Here is a 16297-nt window from a genome sequence, read left to right as displayed (position 1 = left end):
TTTACAGTTGCAATTCAAGGAACTGTTTTAAATATCTCGTAGGTTGAAAATAAAATAAATGTGCTGTCAACTAAAACTACACTTTGCAGCAAAAAAGGAATTTAATAGACACGCACGTGCATGCACACACACGCATGCACACACATACACAAAGATGAAGTACTGAGTAAAAACATAAATTGAATTTTGAAAGCTGAGCTCACTAACATTTTATTTTATACTTTCTATTGTCAGTTGAGTCCCTGAAAAGTTTAACAAAAAGCTTTGGGTTTTGCCATGACTAACTTAAGAGATTGCTTTCTTACTTAATCTGCAATCTCCCTAGCTTTCAATTCCAAATGAAATCTCAGTATATAATATCATTAGGCAACTGCTCCCGTAGTGCTTTTTCATATTAGAAACTGTGGGCTGCCATGTGTAAAGGAAAAAAAAAATCCAACACCACCATCCTGCAACAATATAGGAAGTTCATAAACACTACTTTAAAAAAATTAAGCATCAGTTTATCCTCCCACCCCCATTCCTTAGAATGAAGAAGGAAAAACAGAAGCTTATTTCACAGGGAAGAAAGCTTTTGAAAAAGTGAAGGATAGATCCCAGCAGAGTATTAATTCAGATATGCACAGGCAATCTCATGGTTGAGTTTAGGAATAATTTTATCACATAATTTACTGTTTGTATACATTAGCTGGAAATGATTGTACTACTCCAGAACAGCTTAACATGGAGCCAAAGCAATGTAATAGGACTTATTGGATGTAATTCAGATGTGCTACCAGGTGCTTTTATTTACTTCTGCATGCAAGCAAGCCCCACGGCTAAACTGTAAAATTGTGCCTTAAACATTCAAAATGTAAAAATGAAAATGCTCTATTCATTAGAGAGGGACTATGAAAATGCAAATGAAGGGGAAACATTCAGATGCAAATGTGGCAATCTCTAGCATGCATAATAGGATTTTACAAAATCAAGGTCCTTATGTTGGCATTTCATAGACAGATGCATTGGCATAAATATTTAGGATTGGAGTGCCAATGTACCGAGCTCTAGGACGGCTGCCATATTATAATATTGTGTTTATTTACAGCAAAACTTTTGTGGCATTTAAATTAAACATTTTTCCAAGGAACTATACACTAATCTACTTTTTTGCTTTTAGTGGAAAATATAATAATAGTTTAATGCTCAGAAGCTATCTTACATAAACTTCCTACTGTTATTTGGCCAACTACTGATAATAGGACAATTACACTGTGTTGTAAGAAAGCAGATTGTATTATTTACATCGTCATATTACACACTGCCTTTCAATAGTGTATAATAACATAAAACAAAAAACGTAAGGTTTATAACATAACACAGTAAAGATAACTTTAAAGAAACCCTTAAAAACCCAGCAAAATAAGATAGCAAGAGTTCCATAGGAGACAGAGGGAATTTTCCATTTGCTTCCAAAAGAGGCAAGAAAAGGACAGAAATAAACTACCCAAACTTGTGAACAACAAGTTTGTATTACTGCAGTGCACTGCATGTGGGTTTTCCCTTGCAGTAGATCTAGGAGTTGTGGCTAGTGCAAAATGCTGCAGCTTGGTTTCTGAAGCAGGCAACTTTTCACAAACCTATTACCCCTATTCTGAAGGCACTGCCAGTTTGTGATAGAGTCAGAGCCAAGGTACTTGCTATGACATGGCTTAAACCTGGATTTCAAAAGGAGTGTTTTCCTTCTTATGCATCTGCCTGTCAAATAAGACTGGCATCAGCTTAAGAATTTTCTGTTCACCCATTCATTCACCCATAAGCTCGTTCTGCTATGTATTCTGAACTAATTCAATAACAACAAATCAACCAAATCTTAGTTTTTAAACTTTTTTATGATTTAAGTATTTTATCATTTTAAGGTGGTTTTAATTTGAATTATTTATGCTTTAATTGTTTATAATACTTCAATTGTTTGTAAGGTTCCCTGCTTTGGCTTTGCTTTTGAAAACTGAAAAGTGGGTTTAAAATTACAAACAAATAAATAACCAATAAATTACTTGGATCTTGTTCTCTGATATTAGCTGATGACCTTTTAAAGCAACCCTAACTATAGTGCTGTTTATTATGTGTAGATTGGCTCATCTGCACATAATAAACAGCACTATAGTTAGGATACTGAGTACTGCTTTAAGATCTAATATTATCTGTGCTTGCAGCAATATTATTTGTTATTATGGAATGCTGCAGCCCAACCACCTTTTTGAGAAAGCACTAATACATATAGTGGTTCCCATGAACTAGGCATATCATTTTCAATTAAATCTCAGTTTATGTTCTCAGCAACAAATTAGGATTTAGGATCCATTCAGTAACGTGCAGTAGACTGCTGTATGTTTGGTGGTCCCTAACAATATGATCTTCAATACCCAGGAAAATAAAAATAGAAGGTGTGCCCTGCTGTTATAATGACCAAATAATTAACCTTCATACTGTGTTCCTCTATAAAAGGAATCTAGATTTGCAATGGCACCTTCAACTCAGATCAATTTCAATTAAATAAAGGTTAGATCTTTCTACAAGGAGACAATTACCAAGGAAAACAAAAGCATAACAGACCAATACTTAATCTACTTATTTTTAAGACTTTTAAAAAATCTCCCACTCAAGGTTATTCTGTACTTACAGAGAGGTGAGTGATTTCAATCCATGAAAAGCATCTGGTGCAATATCTGATATCTGATTCTTGCTGATATCACTGCAAGATATAAGAGAAGACAAGATACAGATTAAAAAAAAAAACTTAGTAATGCTCCTAAGCTTCTAAAATCTATTTAAATAACTTTGGCACCCACTTTAGCTCCATTTAAATTCTTGAAACTTATTCAAAAAATATGTTATTCATTGAAAAGATAATGAACTATAGAAGGTAGTTTGGGTTCACTTCAATGAGGCAACAATTCTCACTGAGGTGAAGCAAATTTCTTCAAAAATACTTCTTTGCTTGAACTTCTGGTGAAGCAAAGAATCCCTCTGAAGCTTGGCACAGCCCTAGTGAATAAAAATAGTATAGTCACTTACTGAAGGTAGCACCACCTTACCAAAAGCCGATATAATTGTACCAATTTTTTTGTGTGGTTCTGTATTATCATTTTATACATAAGCAATATATCTTACTGTATCAAAGCAGCTGTAGTCAAGCTATTTATTATTACTCAAAATACCTATGGCTATTCCAATCTGACATTACACTGTCATATTTTTCCTCCTTTTCTAACCTAATATTATTGTTGTGGTCTCCACTTGTACTGTACTGTTGACAGAAGCCCCAGCATCTCTGATCAGTCTAAGCTTCTCCGTTGGGATTTAAATTATTGAACTTTCCTTCTGCTTTATATGGAAGAGCTTTACAAACAAGTGCTGCTCTGTTGAAGGCAAAAGAAAAGAAACAACCCTGGCTGCCTTGCAGGATTTAATTGCTTAATGTGAGCTTAATAAGACCACTGAAAATTTCAGACTGATTCTCAGGGAGAGCAGAAATTCTCTAATGCTGGATGTGCACAACAATATATATTGAACTATAATAAGCAAACTCATCCTTAAACAATTGGGATTCTCCAAGTTGAAATATCACATACTGGAACTTGGGAAGTTTTGGGTAAGGACTGTACAAACTGAATCTTGCTCTCATTCACAGCCCTCACAAACCTGCTATAACAGAGTTGCAAGGTATTTTAAAGATAAATTTGCTTACATATACCAACAGAACATTCAGTGAGGTGTCCAGTGCACAGCCTGGTCCATTTTATTTAGGATATCTTCCATTTCTGAGGACTGAGTGGGAGAGCAAGGTCCTTGGGTCTATCTGGCCTACGACATTCTCTCTTGAAATCCTGTCTCTTTTGAGACAGCTGGCTGTGAGAATGGTGAGTAAATTTTTGCATGATGAAGTCAAGGTAGTGTATGCTCATTCTTGGACAATCCTTCCCTGGATCCAGAAGATTATGCCAACTGCTGCTCAATCACAAATGTCCCTTTTTGAAGCAAGATACATAATGCTATAGTTGTCTATACAACTACACATATTCAAGGAACACACTGATTATTTCAACCTTTTTCAGTCTGGCTTCAACTATGGGTTTGCAACAAAATCAGCTTTCATCACCCTGATGCCCTGCAGGAGACAGGCAGAGGCGCTTGAATTCAAGATTCTGCTTGAACTCTTAGCAGCTTTTGTTATCATCACCCACTTATTCTCTTCAAGTGACTTAGTAAACTGGGGATTAGGGAATTCTGATACAATGGTTCTCTCCTACATTTTTGGACAATCGTGGAGAGTAACAGTACTGGGAATAAAACTGTTTTATCCTCAGTACTGTTCATATGAAACCACTGGGGAAGGTATAAGGAGTTTGGCAGCAATATATTCAGCTCTAAAGAGACACAATATGTAAATTCTGAACCAGTGTCTAGATGCAGTAATGGAGATGAGCAGATAAACTTAGATTAAATCTGGCAAGATAGAGATTTTGGGAGTGGGTAGTTCCAAGGGATGAGACTTGGGGAGTTTGTCTGTTCTCAGATGGGCTGCATTCCCTTAGGAAAAATAGAGACAGGAAGGAATGGCTATTACCAGCTTCTTTTAGTATAACAACTGAACACTTTCATGGATAGAAACAGCTTTTCACTGTTGTTTGATGGGCTACCATCGTGTATGGTCTGGAAACTGACTGGTGCAGAATGCAGCAGCCAGGTACTGACTAAAACACCTGACTGTGCAGCCATTAAATCAGTACTGATGCAACTACACACATGGACCTTCTCTACGCCCTATGGAGTGCTCTTTATTCTGATATCCATGTGGTACCCACTGAAAATGTCTTGCTTCATCCTGGCCTTCCTGCGTAAATGTATGGATGAATGTGCAGTCCTATGAATTTTGCCACCATGTTCATTGAGACTCATTTTCGAAGAAGCTACTGTAGTATTGGCTATATTTTCTTCATTTAAAAAAGAAAGGGTACCTCTATAACTTCTTGAATACTTTTCATGACCATTAGCTATATATTTTAGCTTCCAAATCAAATATCAGCAGACCTATAATGACACTCTTATGCTTTGCTTTTTTTTACTACCAATGTAAATTTAGAGTAATTATACTGAAATTGTCAAGTGTTTCCAAGACCAACTTTGGCATCAATATTAAAACAAATCCCTATATTATGTTTATTTGAAAATTAAAGTTATTTCCTATCAAACAAAATAAGAATATTATTAACACAGGCAAATTCCATTTACATGAATGGTCTTTCCAAGCTCAAGCAACTTACTTAAGTAAATTTATTAAATAAATACCTAAAACAGTTTGTGGACAGTACACAAACAATACAGTAGCTGATATTAATGGTTTAATGATCATGTACTGTTAGACACACTGCTCCATTACACTAAGAAGACACCATCACTTCAGTCCTTGTTGGGCCAACGTTATAGGAAGACATCAACTGGATTTAGGTTTTGCATGAGCAGTCATCCTCCACTTTTTGTCTCAACAGGTCAAGAGTTTGATATTAGCTTGTATCAAAGAGTGAACGTCTAGCAATACAACTGCTACTGCCAACAAAAGATTGTCCTCTTCCTGTAGTTCCCCAAACTTGCTTCATGAGATAGAGGACACTATGGAGAGATTTGAATGCATGGGGGCATGACAGGGGAGAACAGGGAAGGGTGATGACGTGTTCAGCCCCTTTTTAATTACCAAAGAAATCAACTTATCTGCCGAAAGGGAAATCTAGAAGAATATGCACAAGAATTCAAGTACACATGCAATTTTGTAAGTATGGAACTCTGGAGGCCCTTCTGGCAGAATTAGTAGTTTGCCTGCATGGCTGCCTCATGGGATAGCAAAATATACTGAAAATATTAAGCATACCAAGCCATTTAACTTACTTACATTCTTTTAAGTTTCTTATATTGAGAGAAGGCTCCAGGAGGAATGGCTTTGATGGAGTTCTGCTCTAAACGGCTGAAAAGAGAATCAGGAATATTAATGCCAAAAACTGAAAAGGTACAGGAACAATCCTTGGTATTTAATTTTAATTATTTATATAAATATTGCCAAGATAAAGCTTCTTTTGAAAATGAGATTTAAGCAAAACACCAAACCTTAGGTAAACGTAGAGAATCACATAGCTGAGTAATAGCAGAATAAGAAACATTATAATAAGAAGCAGCAGTAGCATGTGTGGTATGTAAACTGCACCATATGCTTTCTATAAATGGTAGTAGTGGCATAATAGATTTTCTCAGCAAAGTCCAAGGAAAAGTTGTGACCTTACAGAGCCAATCTAGGGAGAGCAATGGCTATATCAGAGGAGCACAGGAAACAAAGGTCCTTTCGCACATAGAGCTTTCCACTCGTTCAGTATTAGAGTTTAGAAGGCTAAACAGAATATTTAAATAGAATATTGGACTATGTGATCTGAAGGTCCTTTCTAGCCCTTACATTCTATGATTCTAAGGTTATTATAAAACTGAAAAGGATAGTCTTTAATATATTCTATAACACTTTGTAAGCAACTTTAAACAGTTTTCGAGAACAGTGAATTGTGCAATAGAGTTCTGAAAAAATATCCTTGAAAATACCTTACAGCCCTACAGTTGTATGATCTGTTTTGTTATACTAAGAATCAGTTTTCTTTAACCTTTGGGAGTTTTATTTTTAAAGCTTCAACAACTGTTTAGGTCAAAAGACAAGAACAATTTCCTTCACTTGCTCTAATAAAATTGATAAGACTGCAGAGAACACAGAACAGCCTGATGGATTCAGAGATATTCTGAACATGATGGAAGAGCAAGTCCCTTTATATTCTGGCTTTGTTTTTACCTTTTAAGTAACTTTTGCTACCCAGAACCAGACTTTTAACAAAGCAGCAAAAAATAGCAGAAAAGAAAAAGGTTATACTAAAAGTGAATAAATGATATTCTAGTAATAATAACCACAATATATCCTGTCCTACTCTACTTCAAGGTACAGCATTTTTTGTTACCTCTCCATGAATACTGGAACACTACATCAAAACAGCGAGATAGCATTGTGTGTGTTTTTGTTTCTGTGCATGTAGAGACAGAGAAACTAATTCAGTCTTCTTATTGATAAATACCTTAAATTCCTATAAGAAGACAATATAGATGGTCAATATGAAAATACATTCCTTTCGATGAACTGCTTCCCATCAAAAGTCTGGCAGTTTCAGATTTTAAATAACTTATTTGATTTCACAGAGTGGTCACTCATAAACCACATGAACTGATAACTACCACATCAGTCGATAAGTTGCATGAGTGAATACAAGAATGAGTGAATATAAAGAATAAACATTCATCACTGGAACAATCCATCTCTGATATATTGATGAGTTTGTTGAGCAGAGATATGAAGTGTACTTCTAATAAATGATTGAGGAAATCAGGTATGGAATTCAAGATATGGATTAATCATCAATGTCCACCAATAATTTTTTCATAATTTAAAATGTTCATATTTGTATAGAATCCCATTGCTTTACAGAAGTAGTAGTTGATTTACAACAAATAATTTACATAATACTAGAATCAAGCCAGTTGAGCCTCTCCTTCTAGTTCGATGTTTATATATTCATCAAATAAGAAATAACAACTTGGCAACTTACCATATTGTTATTAACTGTAAATATGTTGTTAATGGATTAAACCTGGGGAAATTAGCCAAAATTGGGCAAAAGTGGTTTTCCTTTTGGTAACATCACACAAAGCCATTAACCAATCACAACAGGGACATAAATATGGACTTAAAATGTTTTACCTACATTGTGTAAAAAGGACCTTCTGATAAGCAGTATGGGGTAATGAAGGAAAAGGTTTGGGAAGCACTGGTTTAAGGGAACTTTACTTTGATGTGTGCCATGCATTGTCTATAAAGCATTACTTTATAGACTAAATGCCAGTGGATCTTAAATTACACTTGCTATACCACTCTCTAGTGAAAATTCTTTTCTATGTTTTAAAGCTGTTTAGCTCCTAGTATCAGAGTCCTTTCTAAAACTCAAACCATTGCTATAATGAATAGTATTTTGATTTCTTGTAATCTGTTTTACAGAAATTTAAGGCTTGAACACAGTTTTCTACTTAATACTCTCTATCTTCACTCTTGTGAAGTAGATACAAACCATACGAAGAACCTTTCAGTACAAATCTGTATTTACTGAGACAGGTGACATTAAGGATATGATCGTGTTTAGGCTATCATCTTTAAGTCAGTGACACACCTACGTTTCAGATACAGTTATTTATTTCTTTATTTTCTATCTTGCCTTTATTATTTTTATAAATAACTCAAGGCGGGGATCATACCTAATACTCCTTCCTCTTATTTTCCCCACAACAACCACCCTGTGAGGTAAGTTGGGCTGAGAGTGTGACTGGCCCAAGGTCACCCAGCCGGGTTTCATGCCTAAGGTAGGACTAGAACTCTCAGTCTCCTGGTTTCTAGCCTGCTGAGATAAATAGTAGTAATTTCAACTGCTTGTACAGAGAACAAAAAAAATTAGGCCACAGTACAGGTTATGAATTTCAGAAACTTCGTATGGCTTGAGCTCAGAATCAGGAAGTTAACTGAAATGAGTTTATTGTGCTACTAACTGAAAAAAAACTGTAAAGTTGCTGAGGATTTCTGGGTGAGAAAAATGGTAAATTAGACGTCTCCAAATGAGCAGAGACAATGCCACGGCAATGACCAACGGACTGGAGCAAGCTTGGTCCAGTGAGCCTCTCTGGACAAGGAGAGGATGAAAGATCACCCACTTGTGCTGCAGATAGCTGCTCCTTGTGAGGAGACTGCAGGACAGCGATTCTCTCATAGGTTTGAGCACCAGGAGATGAGGGAAGCCATCAAGCTGTCAACTGTGGCAGAGACTTTCAGTACAGTAAATTCATCTAACCTCACTTTTTAATCACTTTTGGATTTATAATTATTTTAAAGTTGAAAGAGGTCTTCCAAACAACAAGTCTGAAAATCTACCTGGTGAGTACAACTTCATCCCAAAAAAGAAGGAAAATTAATTTACAGCTTAAAGATTTAAGAAAATAAAATACATGGCAAAAAGCTAAATACGAACTCGATCTAAGAAAGTTTTAAACAGATTAAGGGACCAGACGAATTTGGAGTATTAGGACTTTGCTAAAAATTTTGAAAAATTGAGTAAATAAAACAACACTTTTGTGGGAACATAAATTATTTAGTCTATGAGCAAACAGATTATTGTGGAAGGTCGAAAATAAACTTGAGATTTTGTGAATACAGAAATGGGACACAAGAGGTGGCTAAAGCTCCAGGCAGGGAAAACATCAGCAAAACTTGTAAGATGACCTATACAGGTATGACACTCAAGACATTTCAAAGGATATTGAAGAACTGGGAAAGAAACTTATAACTAAACTGACAGCAATAATTTCTACACCTGCCAGTGTATTTTTTGAAGAAGAATTTAAAGAAGAAGAAAGATGTAAAAGATGTAGAAAAGAAAATCCCAAATGATGTAGAAATATTGGAAAATGAATAAACTGTAAGACAGAGATGATTGTTAAAGTAGAAATACAAATGACAAAATAAAGATATGAAAAATGACCTGGACAAGGATTTATTACTGAATTTACAAAAGAAGGTTTCCAGGATCTTTAAGAAATCTTTGAGGTGGGAGAAAGAAAGTTTGAATGGAGATTCAACCATATGCCACAACCTGATGAATTAAAGATTAAAATGTTTAGAGGCAAAACGAAGGAGTATAAAACCGATTTATTTGATTAGGGTTAAAATAAGAACTATATTTATAAAATTCTGAAAACCCTTTATGGACTTGCTGCTGATAGCTGGACAGAAATGACAACAATTTTTGGATTTGTGATTGGAGAAAGTGGGGGTTGAGAACTGGTTTGGTGTAGTGGTTAAGGCATCAGGCTAGAAACTGGGAGACTGTGAATTCTAGTCCCACCTTAGGCACAAAGCCAGCTAGGTGATCTTGGGCTAGTCACTTTCTCTCAGCCCTAGGAAGGAGGCAATGGCAAACCACTTCTGAAAAACCTTGCCAAGAAAACTGCAGGGACTTCTCCAGGTAGTCTCTGAGAATAGGACACAATTGAACAGATTAAAAAAAAAGGAGGGATATTGGGAAGAAGTGAATTATGCATCTAACTGTATAGAGGGTGGGGAAATATTAATTTGCTTGTTGCAAGGAAGCTCAGGAGTTGTTTCTTTAAATATTATTTTTTCTATTCTTCTTTCTCTGTTCTTTTCTTTTTATTCTTTCCTTTCTTCTTTGCACTTTGTATTTTCTCGCTGTTCTATTTTTCTCCTTATTTCTGAGCTTAGCTTGCAGTATCTTTTAGTGTTGTAGAAATTTTCATTAAAAATATTTCAAAAAAAGAAAAAGACACAGTTGACTGAGTTTCTGATATTGACCAGAAAGATGCGCTGAGAGCTATCATAAATGCCTTCCCTTGAGACCAAAGTTCCATTATAACTGCCCAAAGGTGGTAGGAGTATGCCAGGTGAGAGGCCACAAAAAGAAGGTAGAAGAAAGAACATCTGCTAATGTATTTTTTTAAAAATCTCTCTCTTCAAGAAGCAGGATGGAGCTTGGGAGTAAAAGACATACTGGAATCACTTGGAGCTTTCCATGGTGCTGCTTTGTCTTGTGAAGTTCATGCAGAAGAATCAAGCACGGATATTATTTGCTCTATTTTTTTCTATAGAAAATATTCCCCCAAATTGTAACTTCTTTTGGAACACTCAAAAGTTATATTATCTGTCTATATGTACGTACACATATGTGCAGATACTCATGATTTTAGAATTTCCTAAGCACAGGCACACACATATACTTGGCATTTCTTAAGTTTTTTATAAACTGGGAAGAAGTCACTAACTAAGCAAGTAAGCAACTAATCCTTCATATCATTTGAAAATACATTGTTAACATTACAAAAACAAAATAAACAAATCAGAGAACAGATTAATCACTGAGCAAAAGAACAATCAAAACACAGTTTTCTACCCAAACACCTTCAGTAAATGACTGCCAATTAGGCAAATAGCACTTAACTATTGTATAATTCTGGGGATGGGGTAAACATCAAGGCAGAAAATATGAAAGTATCAAACAGAAATACACATTATGCTACATTCTTATATGACCCAATAAATCAGAGATACATACCATTGGATATGTAATAACTGATCCTGACAATCCTTCCTTATCAAACACTACTTTTTTCAAAGAAGACATACGACTAGTAGCAAGGCTCTTTATAAAATGAAGAGAACATATGAAATATCATAAGGAGCTCAGCAGACAAGCTTTTGTTCTGTCGGCATCTTAGCTCCGCCTCCATATGAACAGTAGAATTTAAATTAACTAGAAAACAATAACAAACATATCTTCCCGTGAAGCTTAGTTCCTTCCAAATGTTCCTAAAAGTTATAAGGGAGTCATCTTTCAGATCCTTAAAAAAAAATCAAAACACCAATAATCAAGTGCACTAAATGCAAATAGTATATCCAATTTAATGTGCTTATTTGATTAATTTATTAATGTAATAATTAATGTTGTTATTGCTTAAAAGACAAAATAGTTTGGAGTTGAATTGTCAACACTGGTTGGTTCAGTTTTTACAAAGACACTGATAAAGTCATCAAACACCTTTGGGTGAACATAGTGGTCATAAGAACACCTGTACTTCTATGGTCTGCTAACTGGTGGAAAACAAAGAAAGAAAGCAAAAAGAAAAGAAGGAATAAATGAACAAGTTTCTTAATAGAAGGGAAGCAAGAAATGGAGGTTCTTCAAAGATCAACAGTCTTTTTAAACTTGTTCATAAATTATCTTGACATAGGAAAGTAGTGAACTGGACAAGTTTGTGAATGATATTCAGGATGGTAAAAACTATAAGAACTCTAAACAATCTTTTTAAACTCAGTAAAAGGTCAACCAAATGGCAAATTCAGTTCAATTTAAGTAAGTGATGGAATGGATCTCTCTAAGCCTGGAAAAGAGAATAGACATTCGTAAAAAAGTAGAGAATGAGAACAGATGGACATGCCGATACTATCTCCTACATTGGTAACCACCTTTCCCTTAATTCAAGACAGAATTAGAAAAAGGATCAAGAGTATCAAGGAGTTGCTGCCTTAATGGCTGATGAAAGGGGGGCTAAAGTACACAGATATCCAGTTTCCAAGATTTGATAACTTAACCATTATGTCTTACAATAAGCCTGAAAGATTTTGGACAGTCTAGCTTCAGTTTGACATGCACACTGAAGTCAAAACTCCCTAACTTAATTAAATACATTGATAAGGCCTGAGCCATCTGAACTCAACTAGGAAAAGATCTTGGGGTCATACTAGACAGCTCAATGAAGATGCAAATTCCATGCTGGTATCATTAGGAAAGGGACTGACAATAAATCTGCCAATACTGTAATGCCTATGTAGAAATCTATAGTATGTTCACATCTGGAATAGTGTGCCCAGTTTCATTACCATCATTCACTGCAGTTTAATATGCAATTATCAGACAGCTATGGATTATTACTTTCAAATGCACCTTCTCTTCCCTACAGGTAAATATCAGTTCCACTCCAGAAGATCATGCCATCTTCATTCAGATCTATTACAACCTTCCCCTTGTTCTTAATTTCAGACACACAAATACATTAAACCCTCAGTTTAATGGACTTCAATTTAGCAGACTTTGGATATCACCTGTGATTAAAGACAAAGTTGGTTGTTTCCTAGGCAGTTCTGGATAGGTTTCACTTCTATGCATACATTATCAATATTTCTTCGATGCATGCTTCTGTCTTTTGCACATGTAAGGATAATCTCAGCATGTATTTGCTGTTGTTGAGGATTCAATCTAGGAGTGCTATTGATGTAGGAATACTGCTGCCATGGCTACAAATACTTCAGTGTTGGGTGAAAAAAAGATCATGCAGTTTTATTCTATCTACTGAAAAGCTCTTTTTTCATATACAATGTACAGCATATTGAAGGAGCATAGTTGGTTTTAGCACGTATAAGCATATTTATTGTGGTTGGAAAAGGGAACTTTGGGATATTATGGATATTCAAATTTAAAAAGCACTCCCTCCCCATTAATGGTTTATCTAACTGAGTGTCTACTGTATCTATTTTTCTTTCTTTCATTTAATTAAGCAGTTCATGACCTTTATCATTTACTTCTCATATATTTCTGGTTGCAATCTTCATTTGCCATGATATACCAGTTTGGCTGAGAGATTCTGACCTTCACTAGCCATCATAGATTTGATCAATTGAGGTGTTCACATTGTGCTTATTGGTAAGATGGAGAAGGCGTAGACTAGGTTGTCAGCCTTAGTTATATCCATGCCACATGCAGCACTCCCTGCTAATGGTAAGAACTTATCAACTAGTTCTGGCACATATCAGCCAGTATCACACAAGTTATCAAAGCCCAATTTTATTCCAAGCTTGTTCATGCTATTCTATGCAAGCTAGGATCTCAAACATTTTGAGACTGTTTGATTATACTGTTGCCTCCCAGGAACCTAGATGTATTTGCAATGTACCGACAGATACTAAGATATAGTATTTATGTTACAGAATAGCATTTTTATGTTATAGAGTAGTATAGTACTTTTTAATAGTTAAATACCTATTTATTTTACAAAATCTATCCATAAAACATGTACAAATGTTGATGATTTCTTTTCTAATTGTTTTCCTCAAATATATATTGAGGATTAGTGCTTTCAACAGAATTGAAATCAACAAAACTTAACATAGAGCACAAAACAACGGGCTACTATTGTACATGTGGCAACACATATTGCAAATAAATAAATATCAGATATTGGCTATCCATGGGTACTGACCACTGATAGCTGGGGTCTCTGACATCTCTGCCAGCATGGTATATAGTAGTACATCCATAGTCTTTGGAAAGTTTATAGAAGTTTATGTGGAAGTGAACTTCAGTATCTGTAAGGACTGCCTAGTTCACATGTGAAGCCTAATGCTGCCATTGTTTTCTCTAATAAGTAGTTTTGAATTTAATCCTTAAAAAATAAGCAGTATAATTGTTTTTTGGCCAACCCTTTCATTCTACTCAGATCAACGATCAATGCCAAGAGAAGTAGTAATCAAGAAATCAAATGACGTATTGTGCTGGGAAAATCTGCCATCAAAGACCTATCTAAAGTTTTCAGAAATAAAAGCAAAGATGTGTCTGACTCATGCCATGGTCTTCTCACTTGCCACATATGTCTGTGAAATTTGGACATTAAAAAAAGAAGACAGAAGAAGAACTGATGTATTTGAATTGTGTTGGTGAAGATTATTGAAAATACCATGGACTGGCAGAAGAACAAACGAATCAGTTTTAGAAGAAATACAACCAGAATGTTCCCTAGAGGCGAAGATAACTAGGCTCTCATACTTTGGGCACATCGTCAGGAAAGACTGATCGCTTGAAAAGGACATCATGTTTGGTAAAGTTGAGGGCCAGCGGAAAAGAGGAAGACCTTCAGTGCGGTGGATTGATACAATTACCGCAACAATGGATGCAAACATTGGAACAGTCAGGCATATGGCGCAAGACCAAACAGCATTTTGTTCTGTTATACATAGGGTTGCCATGAGTCATAAACGACTCGACAGCAACTAACAACAACAACACCAAGCTCCCATAAAATCACTGATTTTATTCTCCAGTGAGAGACTCGCAGATATTTCTTTAAGATTTTAGGGGGTCACTATTGTAAAGTTTGAAAATTCCTTATTTAGTTGGTTACAAGAGAGATACATGAACCAATACCTGCTTCAACTCTACAAGGGACAAAATCAAAGTAACTGAATTTGATACTCATTGTTCCATTTTATTATAAAAGCATACAGAGTAATAGATTAAAACAGTCCAAAGAGATAACTGTGTTAGTGCTCTGGAGCAAACCCAACAAATCTCTATTACTTTTAAGATAAAAAGAATAATGAGAGGAACTGAAGTCCGTAGGTTTTAAGAGATGAAACACACAGAGAGAGAGAGAGAGAGAGAGAGAGAGAGAGGGAGCAAAATTATACAGATATTCCAATTAATGCTAGTTACTTGGAAAGACCTGTCTCTCTGTTTTGCCCTTCTCTCAGAAAGCAGGGTAATCTTGTTTGCAACAGTGTTATACTTCCCACTACAGAGAAAATCAAGAACCTGAAAAACAGGCTGAAGATCTAGTCTTAATTAAATGTTGAATTCTTATATTCCCTAATCCATCAAAACAAAATTTGGTGAAAATACTAAAAATGTATGTGACTGTATTTTTAGTATTTAAACTACAATATTTTGCCTTTTATTTAAAAATCTCAAGGCAGTTAATAAGCGAATAACATATAATTAGTTTCTGGATCCTACACTTTCACACATTTTTTATCAGCTCTTTAAAACTGCAAGTGATTTAAAAACCCTGAATTTTTAAATAATGTTAATCATTTAACTCAGCAACTGATGTGTTATTTGTATCTAAAAGCTACATTTTTGAATTGGAAAGGAGCAGATCGTTCTCCTCTTCCAGGAATGACAGTTCTACCAACCACACTTTTGTTGCTTTTGTATGATGAATTTTGATTGCTAGAATGTGGAAGAAAATATCTGTTCGGAATTAAATTAAGATGAAAATGTCCTCTGATTCTACTTTTTTATTATGTAAAACTTCAGCACAAATTCTTTATTTCTTCTTTAATTTCCTAAGTTTGAATTTGTGAGTCCTTAGTTCATTGACTACAGTACTCTTTATAAACGTTAAGGATAGATGAGAGAAGAAAAAAATAAGAAAAAAAGTTTCACTGATTGATTTTTTAAGGTCTCTTCTTTCAAATTCATGTTGACGATAGATAGCATTAAAAGTAATATTTGAAATTAAGGATAACTTCTGGGAAATGGATACTGCCTCTACCATATGGCCTTCAAGAACATGATGTACACAAGGTTTCTGTCTTGGACTGAATTACAGCATCAGAGAAAAGGATGCAAAGGAAGGAGTTCCTAACTTTTTTTGAGATGGTTGTTTAAGAACATGCTATAGGACTTTTTGTAAAATGTTGCTGTTTCAGCAAATGACTAGCATAAAAACATAAACACCAACTTAGCAGAACATTATGTGTTACCTCCTTCTAGACACCACATCCTGAAAAATCTATGCAAACCTTGCTTACTTTGTCCTTTTTCTGGGTATGTGGGTACTCCCAATAAGT

General features: G+C 35.2%; 1 protein-coding gene across 1 annotated transcript in view; it reads right to left on the bottom strand.

Moving 5' to 3' along the window:
* Nucleotides 1–16297, bottom strand: part of SLIT3 (slit guidance ligand 3) — a 561750-nt gene that overhangs the window by 190678 nt on the left and 354775 nt on the right. Inside the window, exons 10-11 of the mRNA XM_063292455.1 lie at nt 5930–6001; nt 2663–2734 (exon numbers count right to left, since the gene is read on the bottom strand). Coding sequence (XP_063148525.1) covers nt 2663–2734; nt 5930–6001 — 144 coding nt within the window. The remainder of the gene's footprint in view (nt 1–2662; nt 2735–5929; nt 6002–16297) is intronic.

Source organism: Candoia aspera, chromosome 2 (assembly GCF_035149785.1).
Source record: "Candoia aspera isolate rCanAsp1 chromosome 2, rCanAsp1.hap2, whole genome shotgun sequence".
Lineage (NCBI taxonomy): Eukaryota > Metazoa > Chordata > Lepidosauria > Squamata > Boidae > Candoia > Candoia aspera.
This window is presented reverse-complemented; position numbering and strand designations above follow the sequence as displayed.